The sequence below is a fragment of the Passer domesticus genome, chromosome 14, assembly GCF_036417665.1.
Source record: "Passer domesticus isolate bPasDom1 chromosome 14, bPasDom1.hap1, whole genome shotgun sequence".
Classification (NCBI taxonomy): Eukaryota; Metazoa; Chordata; class Aves; order Passeriformes; family Passeridae; genus Passer; species Passer domesticus.
In genome coordinates, this window is record NC_087487.1 from 19,055,362 (window position 1) to 19,066,994 (window position 11,633).

Sequence of the window (11,633 nt, forward strand, 5' to 3'; positions counted from 1 at the left end):
AGGTTTTCAAATCACTTTGATGCCAGTGTTAAAGGCAGTTTGGGGCATATTTCAGACTACTGGTTTCAGCAGTGCCAGAGAGGTCACAGCAGGGTCAGTGAAAAGGAAGGGTGGATTTACTGGTTGGAAGTGCACAGATTTATGGTGCAGCACACCTGTGCTATGGACAGCAGGTTTGTGCTTTATGCTTTCCAAGATTTTCTGCTCCTTCCTTTATTTCCTTAAGGAACTGACTACCTAAAAGGATCCCACATTTCATAGCAAAGCTGAGTTTATTTATTTAATTTCCCCAAGTGTGAGGCTGCTCAGTGACACCCCACTTGCTAAGTGAGTAATGCCTTTGACTGTTTGTGATTGCTCCACGTGCCAGAAGCTCCAGGGCTGATGTCACCTCCTTGCTGTGGTCCATTAAAATGAAACCTTGGTTGACATGAGCCTGAGGAATGAAGCAGAACAATATTCCAAACCAGCTGTTTGGGGTTTTTTTCACCCTCCTTTCCCCTGCTGAGGCTGATTTGGCTTTTGTTTGGTGCAGACCTGCAGCCCGTGACCTACTGCGAGCCGGCCTTCTGGTGCTCCATATCCTACTACGAGCTCAACCAGAGGGTGGGGGAGACCTTCCACGCCTCGCAGCCCTCCATGACCGTGGATGGCTTCACCGACCCCTCCAACTCGGAGCGCTTCTGCCTGGGTCTGCTCTCCAACGTCAACCGCAACGCGGCCGTGGAGCTCACCCGGCGGCACATCGGTAACTCACTGCCGGGGACACCCGCAAAAACCCCTCCTCAAAACCCCTCCTCAAAACCCCTCACCAGAAACCCCTCCTCAAAACCCCTCACCAGAAACCCCTCCTCAAAAACCCCTCCACAGAAACCCCTCCTCAAAAACCCCTCACCAGAAACCTCTCCTCAAAAAACCCTCCACAGAAACCCCTCCTCAAAAACCCCTCACCAGAAACCCCTCCTCAAAAACCCCTCCACAGAAACCCCTCCTCAAAACCCCTCACCAGAAACCCCTCCTCAAATACCCCTCCTCAAAACCCCTCCTCAAAACCCCTCCTCAAAACCCCTCACCAGAAACCCCTCCTCAAATACCCCTCCTCAAAACCCCTCCTCAAAACCCCTCCACAGAAACCCCTCCTCAAAACCCCTCCTCAAAAACCCCTCCTCAAAAACCCTCCTCAAATACCTCTCCTCAATACCCCTCCTCAAAAACCCCTCCTCAAATACCTAGCCCCTGGGGCTTGTTTTCCACCCTGAGGGAGCTATCCCAGCCCCAGGGTCAGTTTTTCTGGGTGTTTTTCCCTCCTCAGGGAGCCGTCCCAACCTCTGGGGATGTTTTCACCCCTGAGGGAGCCATCCCAGCCCCTGGGGCAGTTCATCTCCCCTGAGGGAGCCATCCCAGCCCCGGGGGCAATTTTTCCGGATATTTTTCCCCCCTCAGGGAGCCGTCCCAGCCTCTGGGGCAGTTTTCCCCGGTGCTTTCTCCCCTGAGGGAGCCATCCCAGCCCTTGGTGCATTTTTCCACCCTGAGGGAGCCCGTCCCAGCTTCGGGGTCCGCTTTCCCCCCCTGAGGGAGCCATCCCAACCTCTGGGGCAGTTTCCCCCGGTGTTTTCCCCCCTGAGGGAGCCATCCCAGCCCCTGGGCCGGTTCATCTCCCCTGAGGGAGCCATCCCAGCCCCGGGGTCAGCTTTTCCCGGTGTTTTTCCCGGTGTTGTCGCCGCTGACCCCCGCTGTGTCGCAGGCCGCGGCGTGAGGCTGTACTACATCGGCGGGGAGGTGTTCGCCGAGTGCCTCAGCGACAGCGCCATCTTCGTGCAGTCCCCGAACTGCAACCAGCGCTACGGCTGGCACCCGGCCACGGTCTGCAAGATCCCCCCAGGTAAGGGCGCAGCCCGGCCCGGCTCCTCGGCACGCCGGGCTTCTGTAAAATCACAGAGTGGGCTGGGTTTGTTGCGTTGGGTTGCGTTGGAACATCCCCTTCCACAGCCGCCCCTGCCCCATGCTGCTCCAAGCCCCGTCCAGCCTGGCCTGGAGCACTTCCAGGGAAGGCAGTCCACAAATTCTTTGGAAAATCTATTTTACTCTTTTAGAAGCCACTTGACAATTCAAGCAGGGCATTTTTGTAGCTTAAGGGATGGAGGTACTGCTGAAGGAAGTTTCTTTGGAGGTTTAAAAGTTGCACTATGTCCATCCAACAGAACAGAATCTAAGCACAGCTTAGAGCAGAATCTCCCACTGTTCCCTCAGTGTTTTATCAGTCCATTGTTGTATCATAATTATCTCACAGACACGTTGATAATTTTGTTTGTGCCTCTAAATAATGGTAAGAAATTTCTCTTAATTTAGATTCACCCATAATAGATTTAAATAGTTCCTTTTTTTCTGGTCTCTAGTAAAATCCCTTCCTCTGTGTGAATTGGTTTGTTCTAAAGAAATCACATTTGCAGACACCTCATTCTGGTTAAAGTCTGAAGTTTTTGCTGAAAGATTACAAGATAATTTATTTCATCTATTTGGAAGAAAAGGCTTTTTTGTTAGATAAATGCAAAAAGCTGGTGAGAGAGGAGATGCTCTTTGAAATGGAATTTAGTTACTTAGCTAAGCTTACACAAGCTGACTTTTTTACAGTTAAAAGCCTGTATATATTTAAAAACTGAACTTCTTTGTTTAGAAATATTTGAATTCTTTTCTTTTGAGAGGAGATCCATACGCTCCAAGCTCTGGCCCATCCTAATGGGTTTCCTTTCTCAGATGCAGCTGCCAGTGCTGCAAATTATGACTTAATTCTCCACCACATCACAGGAGTCCACCCTGGCTGCAGTCAGCATCTGCAGACATGAAAAGCCCACATTTCCGCTCAGACCCAGCTCAGGCTCAGTTTTTGGATCCAGCTCTCCCCACTTTTGCCACAGTCTTTGGCCGCCTGTTCTTCAAATCTTTGCTGGGTTTGGAGCAGTTTCTTCATTGCCTTGTTGACAGGACCGAGTCAGTGCCACTCTCCCCCATGGAGAGGCTGATCCCAAGTGCTCCCAAGGGCTGGGGTCCAGCACTGGGATCTTCCTGGAGGTTATTCCTCCTCCCCTGAGCTCAGCCTGGCCCTCCACCCTTCAAACTTCCCTTCAGGCTCCCTGAGACTGCAGCCCCTGGGCTCTTCCCTGGCTCCAGAAGTGGGCAGTGCTTCCTGCAGCTGCTGTGGTCACCCTTGCTCCACACCAGATGAGTCCAGCCCAGGAGAGCAGGCTCACAAAGTGATTTTTAGCAAAACACAATTCATCCCACTCCAAGTGTTGTTTTTCAGCCTTGGCTCATGTGTAATCCCAAATGAGCCTTAGCTGAGTGCCTGGTTTCAGAGTTTAACTTGTTTATGGTTATCTGGGAGAAGGCAAACATAGCAACACTTTTAAAAAAGTGGGGCATTTATTTATTTATGTAAACTATGAAGGATGTTATTATAGTTCACCTTTTCCCCCTAAGAACAGTTGAATAAGTTGTTCTCAGTTGTTTAGCTGGGGCTAAACATCAGGGGGAAAACTTGTGTTTAAAAAGGAGTTGGCACATGATAGTGAAACTGGAGAGAGGATTTTAGCAGGAGCAGCCCTGCCACCAGCCCTGGCAGCCTCTTTAACCCTCAGAGCTGCTTCCTGGTGTGTCAGAGGGGTTTCACTTCAGATCTTCCCCGTTCTGTGACACACTCAGCACAGGGAGCTCCTGTTTTCAGCCTGTGCATTCCTTCCCTCCAGGGATCTCTGCTGGTGAGTGCTCAGTCCTAGTCAGGCTTTAAATTACAAGAGGAAGGAAACAGTGTCCAGGAGAGAGAAGGAGCTTCCACAGGAGGATCCCAAGCCTGGTCTCTCCAGTCACAGTCTGCTGGGGGGCTCTGGCATTCAGAATTCTCCCCTTTTCCTTCTTCCTGTGAAAATGTGCCAGCCTCCATTCCTGCCTCTGGGCTCTGAGGGCAGGGAAGGCAGCCTGGCATTCTCAGTCCCATCAAACCAATGTCCCTGCTGTGTCCTTTCCCGCAGGCTGTAACCTGAAGATCTTTAACAACCAGGAGTTCGCGGCGCTGCTGGCGCAGTCGGTGAACCAGGGCTTCGAGGCCGTGTACCAGCTGACCCGCATGTGCACCATCCGCATGAGCTTCGTCAAGGGCTGGGGCGCCGAGTACAGGTGGGGCCTGCCCTCTGCTCCTGCTCAGCTCCCGCCTGGGAGAGCCCTGCTGGGCTGTGCTGCTCTTGGGAAAGGGCAATCAGCCTGTCCAGGGGCATGGATGGGCTGGGGATCACCCCGGGCTCTGCTCGAGAGCCCTGCTGGGCTGGCAGTGCTCTTGGGAAAGGGAGAATCAGCCCAGTGTCTGTTCAGGAACATGGGTAGGCTGTGGCTCTTGGGAATGGTTGGTCTGGTCTCTTTGTGGGATACACCTGGAAGGCCACGTGTGGTAGGAAGCAAGAGCTTTATCTGGAGCACACAGATAAATCCACATGGTCCAGGTAGGAAATAGAATATTTTTTTCTTAAGATTAGATATGTTTTGGGTAGGTTGAGTGTCTTAAGACTGCACTTCTATCAAGACAGGATTATAGAATCCTGGAATGTTTGCTTTGGAAAGGACCTTAAAGCCCATCCAGTGCCACCCCTGCCATGGACAGGGACAATTTTCACTGTCTCAGGTTACTCCAGCGTGGCCATGGACACTTGCAGGGATCCAGGGGCAACCCCAGCTGCTCTGAGCACCCTGTGCCAGGGCCTGCCCACCCTCACAGGAATTCCTTCCCAATATCCCATCTAACCCTGCCCTCTGCCAGTGGAATCCATTCCCTGTGTCTTGTCCCCTTGTCCCTCCATGCCCTTGTGGAAGTACAGTGTGAGTGTGAGTGCTTCCCATGGGCTGGATTTAATGCTTCTTTTATTAGGAACTAATGGGATTAAAACAAAAGCAGATTGGCTTGAAAAAAATCTATTTTAAAAAATATAATTATATATAGTTAAATCTCCTGATCCTTTCCTTAGGGCTTGCCATGGGGCAAGTGGGAGAATGTGGGAGCAGCAGGATCAGGTTTTTCCCAGTGAATACTGAGGTTGAAAGGGAGATGCAGGAGGTCTGGTGGGTGGGATGGATGATGTGGTCACTCTGACCCCACGAGGACACTGGAGATGCTGTGGGAACAGAGAATTCCATAGTTTTGCTCTGTCACCCCACGGGTGAGCAAACATCTGAGGGAGAGCAGTCAGGGATGGATGGTACAGGCAGGGGAAAGGAAATTTGGTGGACAATGTGTGTTGCTTTCTGAGAGGGAAAGCTGGTGAGGATTTAAGCCCAGAGTGATGTGGAAATATTGGACCCTTTAAAGCCTTACTCAAAGCTCCGTGGGGTCGCTGCCATTCCAGGGCTGCTCTGCTGCAGGAGGGGGAGAGGCCTCAGGACCAGCTGGAGCCCGGGCCCTGCACGCTGCTCTGCCACTTTCTTCATTTCTCCAGATGTTTGGAGTCCATTTTGTTTTGAAATCGTCCGGAGCTGGGGCCGGAGCAGCCCAGGGCTGGCTCCCAGCCAGGCCCTGCTGAGCTCCAGACGAGCGTGACTTACGGAAAGCCAGGGATCCCCGCGGGCTCCGAACGCCTGAGCTCGTCTGGCTGCTCTCCCCACCCTGCCTCTCCTTCCACAGGGTTCTCCATCTGGTGCAGAGATGGACATGTTCCTGTGGGAGCATCCAGAGGGCCATTCCCTGGTTCCTGGTTCACCCTTGGGCAGTCTGGATGGAGGTGTTTAGTGCTCCTCTGTGCCAGAGATTTGGTGCAGGGAAGGGGAGCAGCCAATTCCATGAGCAGCCTGTGATGGCCAGGACAGGGATGGTGGTGGGAGCTCAGGACAGCCCTCCATGCACAGGGTTCCTGTTTCACCCCTGGTTGTTCCTGGTCCCACAGATTTCAGGTTCTCCCTCCCATCACCAAATTCCAAGGACAGCTTCTGTAGGAAGTGGGGGTGTAAAGCGAGGCTGTTTCCAGGCTGTTTCTCCTGCTCTGTAATCTCCCTCCTCCACAGCAGCTGGCCCTGCCTGGAACAAGACCTCAGCCATGCAGAGGAGGGAGAGCCCCTGGCTCCATGTCTTGGTCTCCCTTTCCTTCTTTTCCTCCCCATCTCTGTGCTTTTCCACCTGGAGATACCCGTGGGGTCTGGGCTCAGGGAGAGCGACAGAGGAGGAAACAGGGATTTGTGCAGGGGAAGCTCAGAGCAGCTGAGCTCTGGCCCAGAAGGGCCCATGGGTGCAGGAAGGATCTGCAGGGCTTGGGGTGAGCTCTTCCCAGCACTTCCACATTCTACTAAAACCCAAGGGTACACTAAAAAGTGAACACCCTTGTCTTGTGCATAGGAAAATGGAACATGTTTGGTGAACATGGACCTTGTTGTCTAACTAGGAAAGGTCTGCAAAGGAAAAATCTGAGCAGTAAATAGGAAGCTGCTCCTGTGGGGCCATAACAAATGTGAAGGGACAAGGTGGGTTTTTAAAATAAATCAGCAGCACAGGCCAGAGGCTGTTCCAGAGCACAGAGGCTGTTCCAGAGCAGAGCCATTCCTTTGGCCAGGGTGGTTGTGGAGGCAGCTCAGGAGCTGGAATCCTCTCCTGTTTGCCACCTCGGTGCTCTGTTGGTCACGTTGGTGTCGTGTCTCTTCCCCTGGCAGGAGGCAGACTGTGACCAGCACTCCCTGCTGGATCGAGCTGCACCTCAACGGGCCCCTGCAGTGGCTGGACAAGGTCCTGACACAGATGGGCTCCCCCAGCATCCGCTGCTCCAGCGTCTCCTAAGGAAACCCCTCCTGGGGCCACGGGGAACAGAGACTGCAACACTTAGCAGAGGCATAGTAAACAACTCCCCAGTTACTCAAGCGATGAGAAAAAAATCTGCTTCAAAACCAAAAGAGAAGCGGGTTTTCTTTGTTTTGTTGTTGTTTTTAAGTACCCATTTAAGCCACTTCCACTGAAACTGTTGGCACTTTGGTCGGGATGCTCTGGGGCCGCTGCAGTTGGAATCTGGAGCTGGAGTTGGTGAGGATAAAGAGCTGGATGTTGTTTCAGTGGAGAGCAGGCACTGCTCACCTGCCTCCAGGCTGTGTGTGGCACAGGAGCCATCCCAGCTCCCAGGAAACTTTCCCTTCCCTCACACAACTCCAGGCTCTGCAGCATCCCGGGAACACCAGAGCCTGTGGGGCTCCAGGATGGGAACACCAGACCCCGTGGGACTCTGGGATGGCTCCTGCTCCTGCATTCCTTCACCACCCCCCTGATCCACACGGTACTGCAGCAGCAGGGGGAAGGAGGCATTTCAGGCACCCTGAAGAACGAATTCCTGCGGGAATGTTCTGAAAAGGAAGGAATTCCCCACACTGGACTTGCAGCAAGGAGGCAGAGCCTGCCTGGTGGCTGAGGGATGATGCCCTCATGGATCAGCCTGGATCCACATGGAGCAAAAGCCCAGTTTGAGGCTCTTTGTGGTGTTGCTGCAGCGATTTTTGACTGGAGCTGCTCCCAGAGGGAGAATTGTCCCGTGGGGAGCCCTGGCTGGAGCAGCTCAGGCTCAGTGCTCTGCAGTCAGCCTGCATTAAGCACAGCAGCTCTGGGCTGTGTTCTCCCAGTCTCTGCCTCTCCAAAGCCCCAGGGCTGCGTGTCCAGGTGGGGCAGGGATGGATGTCCAGGCCTGGCTGGAGCTCCCTGCAGGGGGATCCCGTGCTGTCACATGCAGCAGCCAGGACATCTCAGACACAACCAGCCCTCTGTGTGAAACTGTTCCAGCTGATGAAAATGCTCTAAGATGTGTTTTTGCCTGGAGAAATCAGGAGAGTGTGTATTTACTTGTATTATAAAATGTTCATTTTAAACATACATGCTCCAGACTGTTTAATATTTTTTATCCCTGCAGCAACTGTCATGGCAAACAATTTCCACAACTGGAAAAAAACCCTTAGCACTTGTTTTTATGATTCACATTTGCCAAATAAGTCTCATAACTTTGTCAGTACTGTCCAATTATCTGTTTCTTTATATCTGCAGTGAATATCTTATGCATTTGTGCCAAAATATTAGAGGGGGAGGGGAGAAAGTGATAATCAGTTTCCTATGGAAATCTTTTTTCTTGTTTTTTATCTATGAAAGACAAACAAGCTGGATGTGGCTGTGGGAAGGACTCACTGGGATGGGCTTGAGGATGGTTTTGATAAAGCTTTAGTCCTGCAAACTTCTGTGGGAGTGCCCTGACCCACGGGGGGAGCTGACTGGATCAAACACCCACCAGGAATCTCCATGCTCCCCCTTTGCCAACGGCTCCTTCCTCCCAGACCTCTGCAGCCTCTCCTGCTTTGCCAAGCCCACCACTCCTGGAGCTGAGGGGCCCCAGTGCCACCAGAACAGATCCCAGAGGCCACTGCTGCTGCTGCAATGCAGATGAAGGGATGGTTTGGGGAGCTCCCTTCCAGAAACGAGGAATTGCCTTCTTTAAACATCTGAAATGTGAGGAGGACTCTGGTGGTGGATGTGCTGACACAGGACTTTGGGATGTCCTCTGGCTGAGCCTGGACTGGAGCTGTTGTGTGCAGCACAAGCAGCACTGGAGGCTTGCAGGGTGTGTGATTTGTTAAATTTTACATTGTGTATGCTCTGAGTGACACCTCTGCCTGCACGGACTGGGGCAAGAAGAGATCTGTATAAAACAGGATTTTTTGGGCCTTTTACAAAGCAGGTCTGTTGTCACCATGGATTGGTTCAGCATTGGTTCAGATACAGGTTTCTAACATAGGTGCAAAGAAAAATTTATCCTGAATTTTGTAGAAATGTTTGACTTTTGGCTGTTTAAATGAGAGGGGAAAAAATGTGCTCTGTAAAATGGCCCTGGGTTTCCTCCATGAGTGGCTTATTGGCTTATTCTGGTGACAAATGTTGTGTTGCTGTTGTCCTCATCATCACAGAGGAAATTGGACTCTGTGCCTCCTGCATTAACCACAGAAATGCCTCTGAAATCCCAGAGGCAGGGATTGCAGGTGGTGGTGTGAGCAGGAGCCCAGCCTGATCCAGAGGCCACCAGTGGGAATAAATCCCAATTTTAATATGAAATTTGCACACGGAGTCATCTCCTCAGCCAACCTGGATTTCCGCTGGGAACCCCAGCTACAGCCCCTTGCTAAAGGATAATTAATTGCTGACCATTATTAATTGAGGCCTTTTGAAACCCAGGATTCAGATGATGCATAAAACTTTGGTTAATCTCCCTCATCATCCCTTAAGTGAAATGCCTTGCAGTGGAAAATGTGAGCTGGCCCAGCGGTGCAGTGAGATAAAGGGGAGATTATCTCCACTCCAGCATTAATTTCCTCTGTCCCCTTTGTTTGCTGCTCCCTGATTCAGGAAAGCTCTGGGGGTTCTGGAGTCACCTTGGGGAGCCCAGCAGAGCCTGGCCCTGCACAGGGGTGGGGCTGAGCCCAGGGATGTTCTGCCCAGCTGCCCTGGATGCTCCCCGTTGCAGATGAGGTGAATTCCAGTTCCTGCGGCCAGGGAGCAGGGATTGGGCTGGCATTGCTGGAGGCAGCAGGGCCCTCAGGGCACGGGAGGCTTGGTTTGAGTTCTAGAACTTGATTAAAGCAGCCTTGGTGTGGAGCTCAAAGGGATGGGAGCAGCCTGGCCTGGCTCAGATTGCAGCTCCAGGCTGGAATATCCTCTCATTCCGTGGCAGGCTGGGCTCGTTTCTCCAGGATCTCACCCGGTTTTGTTCCTCCAGAGTCAGTAGCAGGACCTTTGACCCTTCCCTTGGTGTGGCTGCACAGCAGGGCCTGGCTGCTGGCAGAGCTTTCCCTGTGCTTTCCCAGGCTCTGTTTATTGTTAATGTTCTGAATTGCAGGTTGTATTTTGTGCTAAGCTTGTTTTAGGAGTAATCCAGTGCTGTCCATTTGACTTAATCTCCAGCAGTCAGCGTGCATATGCACAAAGATGGAGAAATCCCCTCGGAAGGCATTTCCCTGGAGCTCTGGCTGCCCTGTGTGCCAGGAAAAGGCCAAGGGAGCCCCTGAGTTGCTCACAGTTTCCTCCCCCTTGCATCAGGATCCTCTGCAGGGTGAAGGATGTTCAGGACCCATCCCGAGCAGCCAGTGGTGGCACTGTGCCTTGAGCTGCTTCCAGACTGGAAAAGCAGGAAGAACCCGGCCCAGGGAAGGACCAGCCACATCCACAGCATCCAGAGCTCTCCTGGTTCTCTGAGGGGCAGGAGGATGGAATTTCATGGCTGTGCTAAGCTGGGATGAGAACCAGACCTTCTCTAGTGGTGGCCTGAGCAGTGTGCTTGAGAAGTTCAGTGTTTTTTACTATGTACCTGCTTTTGTATTTATGTGTCTTTCTCGAATATTCAGATGAATCCAATATTTAATTTTTAGCAGAAGGGGCAATTAAGGACTCAGAGAATTAAATCTTCCATCTGCTCCTTGCTGATGATTGCTGGAAATGAGGAGTTTGTGATGTGAGAAGAGCTGAGCATGAGGTCCCCGAGCCCTCGGGAGCCACGGTGCTGCTGCTGCACCAAGTCAGGGCCCCAGCCGGGCCCTTGGTGCTGCTCGGGGCTTGAGGGGGCTTTAAAAACCAAAACCTGTTCCTGCAGAGCTGCCTGGGTCACCCTCTGCCCCTCCAGAGCTGGCAGCTCCTCTGCTCCCAGAGGCCAGCCGGGTTCCCGGTGCTGAGCTGGGACACCCAGCCCTGTCCCTGTCCCCTGGGGAGCTGTGAGCTGCTGCCCTCCCTGCAGCATCCCTGCCTTTGTACCCGAGGCCTGTCCCATGTACACCCTCCCTTTCCATGTGGAACTGTAAGGTCTGTTTTTGACATTTTAATAAACTTTGATTTGAAAACTCAGGCTCGTGAGCAAATCGGGCTGTCGGAGGAATGTGCTTAAGGACACAAATTGACACTGTGGGGTGTTGCCATGACAGTAACTGGGACACAGCAGCATCCTTAGGTTTGTGCAATCCCAGTAAAGCACAAGAGCTCGGTCACAGGTAAGACTCGTTCTTTTTACAGCTGGGACAGTTCTGTTCAAGAATTTAAAGCCAAATATATAAAAAATAATTTTAAAATTGCATTTAGTTCTTTTAACTAATGGGATTGAGGGGTGAGTATAAGTGGAGTTCTGTGATCCAAGGATTTCTTCTCCAATTGCTGGAGAAGGCAGGCACAGCTGAGTATTCACAAGTTCAAAGTGCCACTGGAATTGCACCGCAGGGAACTGGGGAGCTGTTACCAGCTCAGGAGAGCAGGAGCTGCAGAGCAGCATTCCCTGCTCAGCCTGCAGTGTCCTGTCAGGAGCAGACCCCGAATTCCTGCCGTGCCTCCCTGGAGTCCAGCCAGTAAATCCTGGAGAAACCCTTAAGGAGCAGATTCCACCCTCCCTCCCTGATGAGCCGTCCATGGCTGCCCCGTGCTCCTGGTAGGAAAGTTTTCCTGATTAAACCCCGGGCAGAATTGCAACAGCCCGTGGCTGAGGGTGGGCAGGGCAGGGCAGGTGCCACCCCAGGACAGGGACAGATCCCTGCACTCTGAAGAGCCCCGGGAAGGTGCCAGGGCACTCCCCGATCCCACCGTGCGTGAACTCCTCACGGCCCCCCAGGTT

The 11,633-nt window shown here is 52.4% G+C and overlaps 1 protein-coding gene across 2 annotated transcripts in view; it reads left to right on the forward strand.

Annotated features, from left to right (window-relative positions):
- SMAD3 (SMAD family member 3) overlaps window positions 1-10,880 on the forward strand; it is a 69,813-nt gene extending 58,933 nt beyond the window's left edge. For both annotated transcript variants that reach the window (XM_064389350.1, XM_064389349.1), the window contains exons 6-9: window positions 536-748; window positions 1,745-1,882; window positions 4,026-4,170; window positions 6,679-10,880. In XM_064389350.1, coding sequence (XP_064245420.1) covers window positions 536-748; window positions 1,745-1,882; window positions 4,026-4,170; window positions 6,679-6,802 — 620 coding nt within the window. In that variant the 3' untranslated portion in view covers window positions 6,803-10,880. The remainder of the gene's footprint in view (window positions 1-535; window positions 749-1,744; window positions 1,883-4,025; window positions 4,171-6,678) is intronic.
- Window positions 10,881-11,633: the final 753 nt, after the last annotated feature.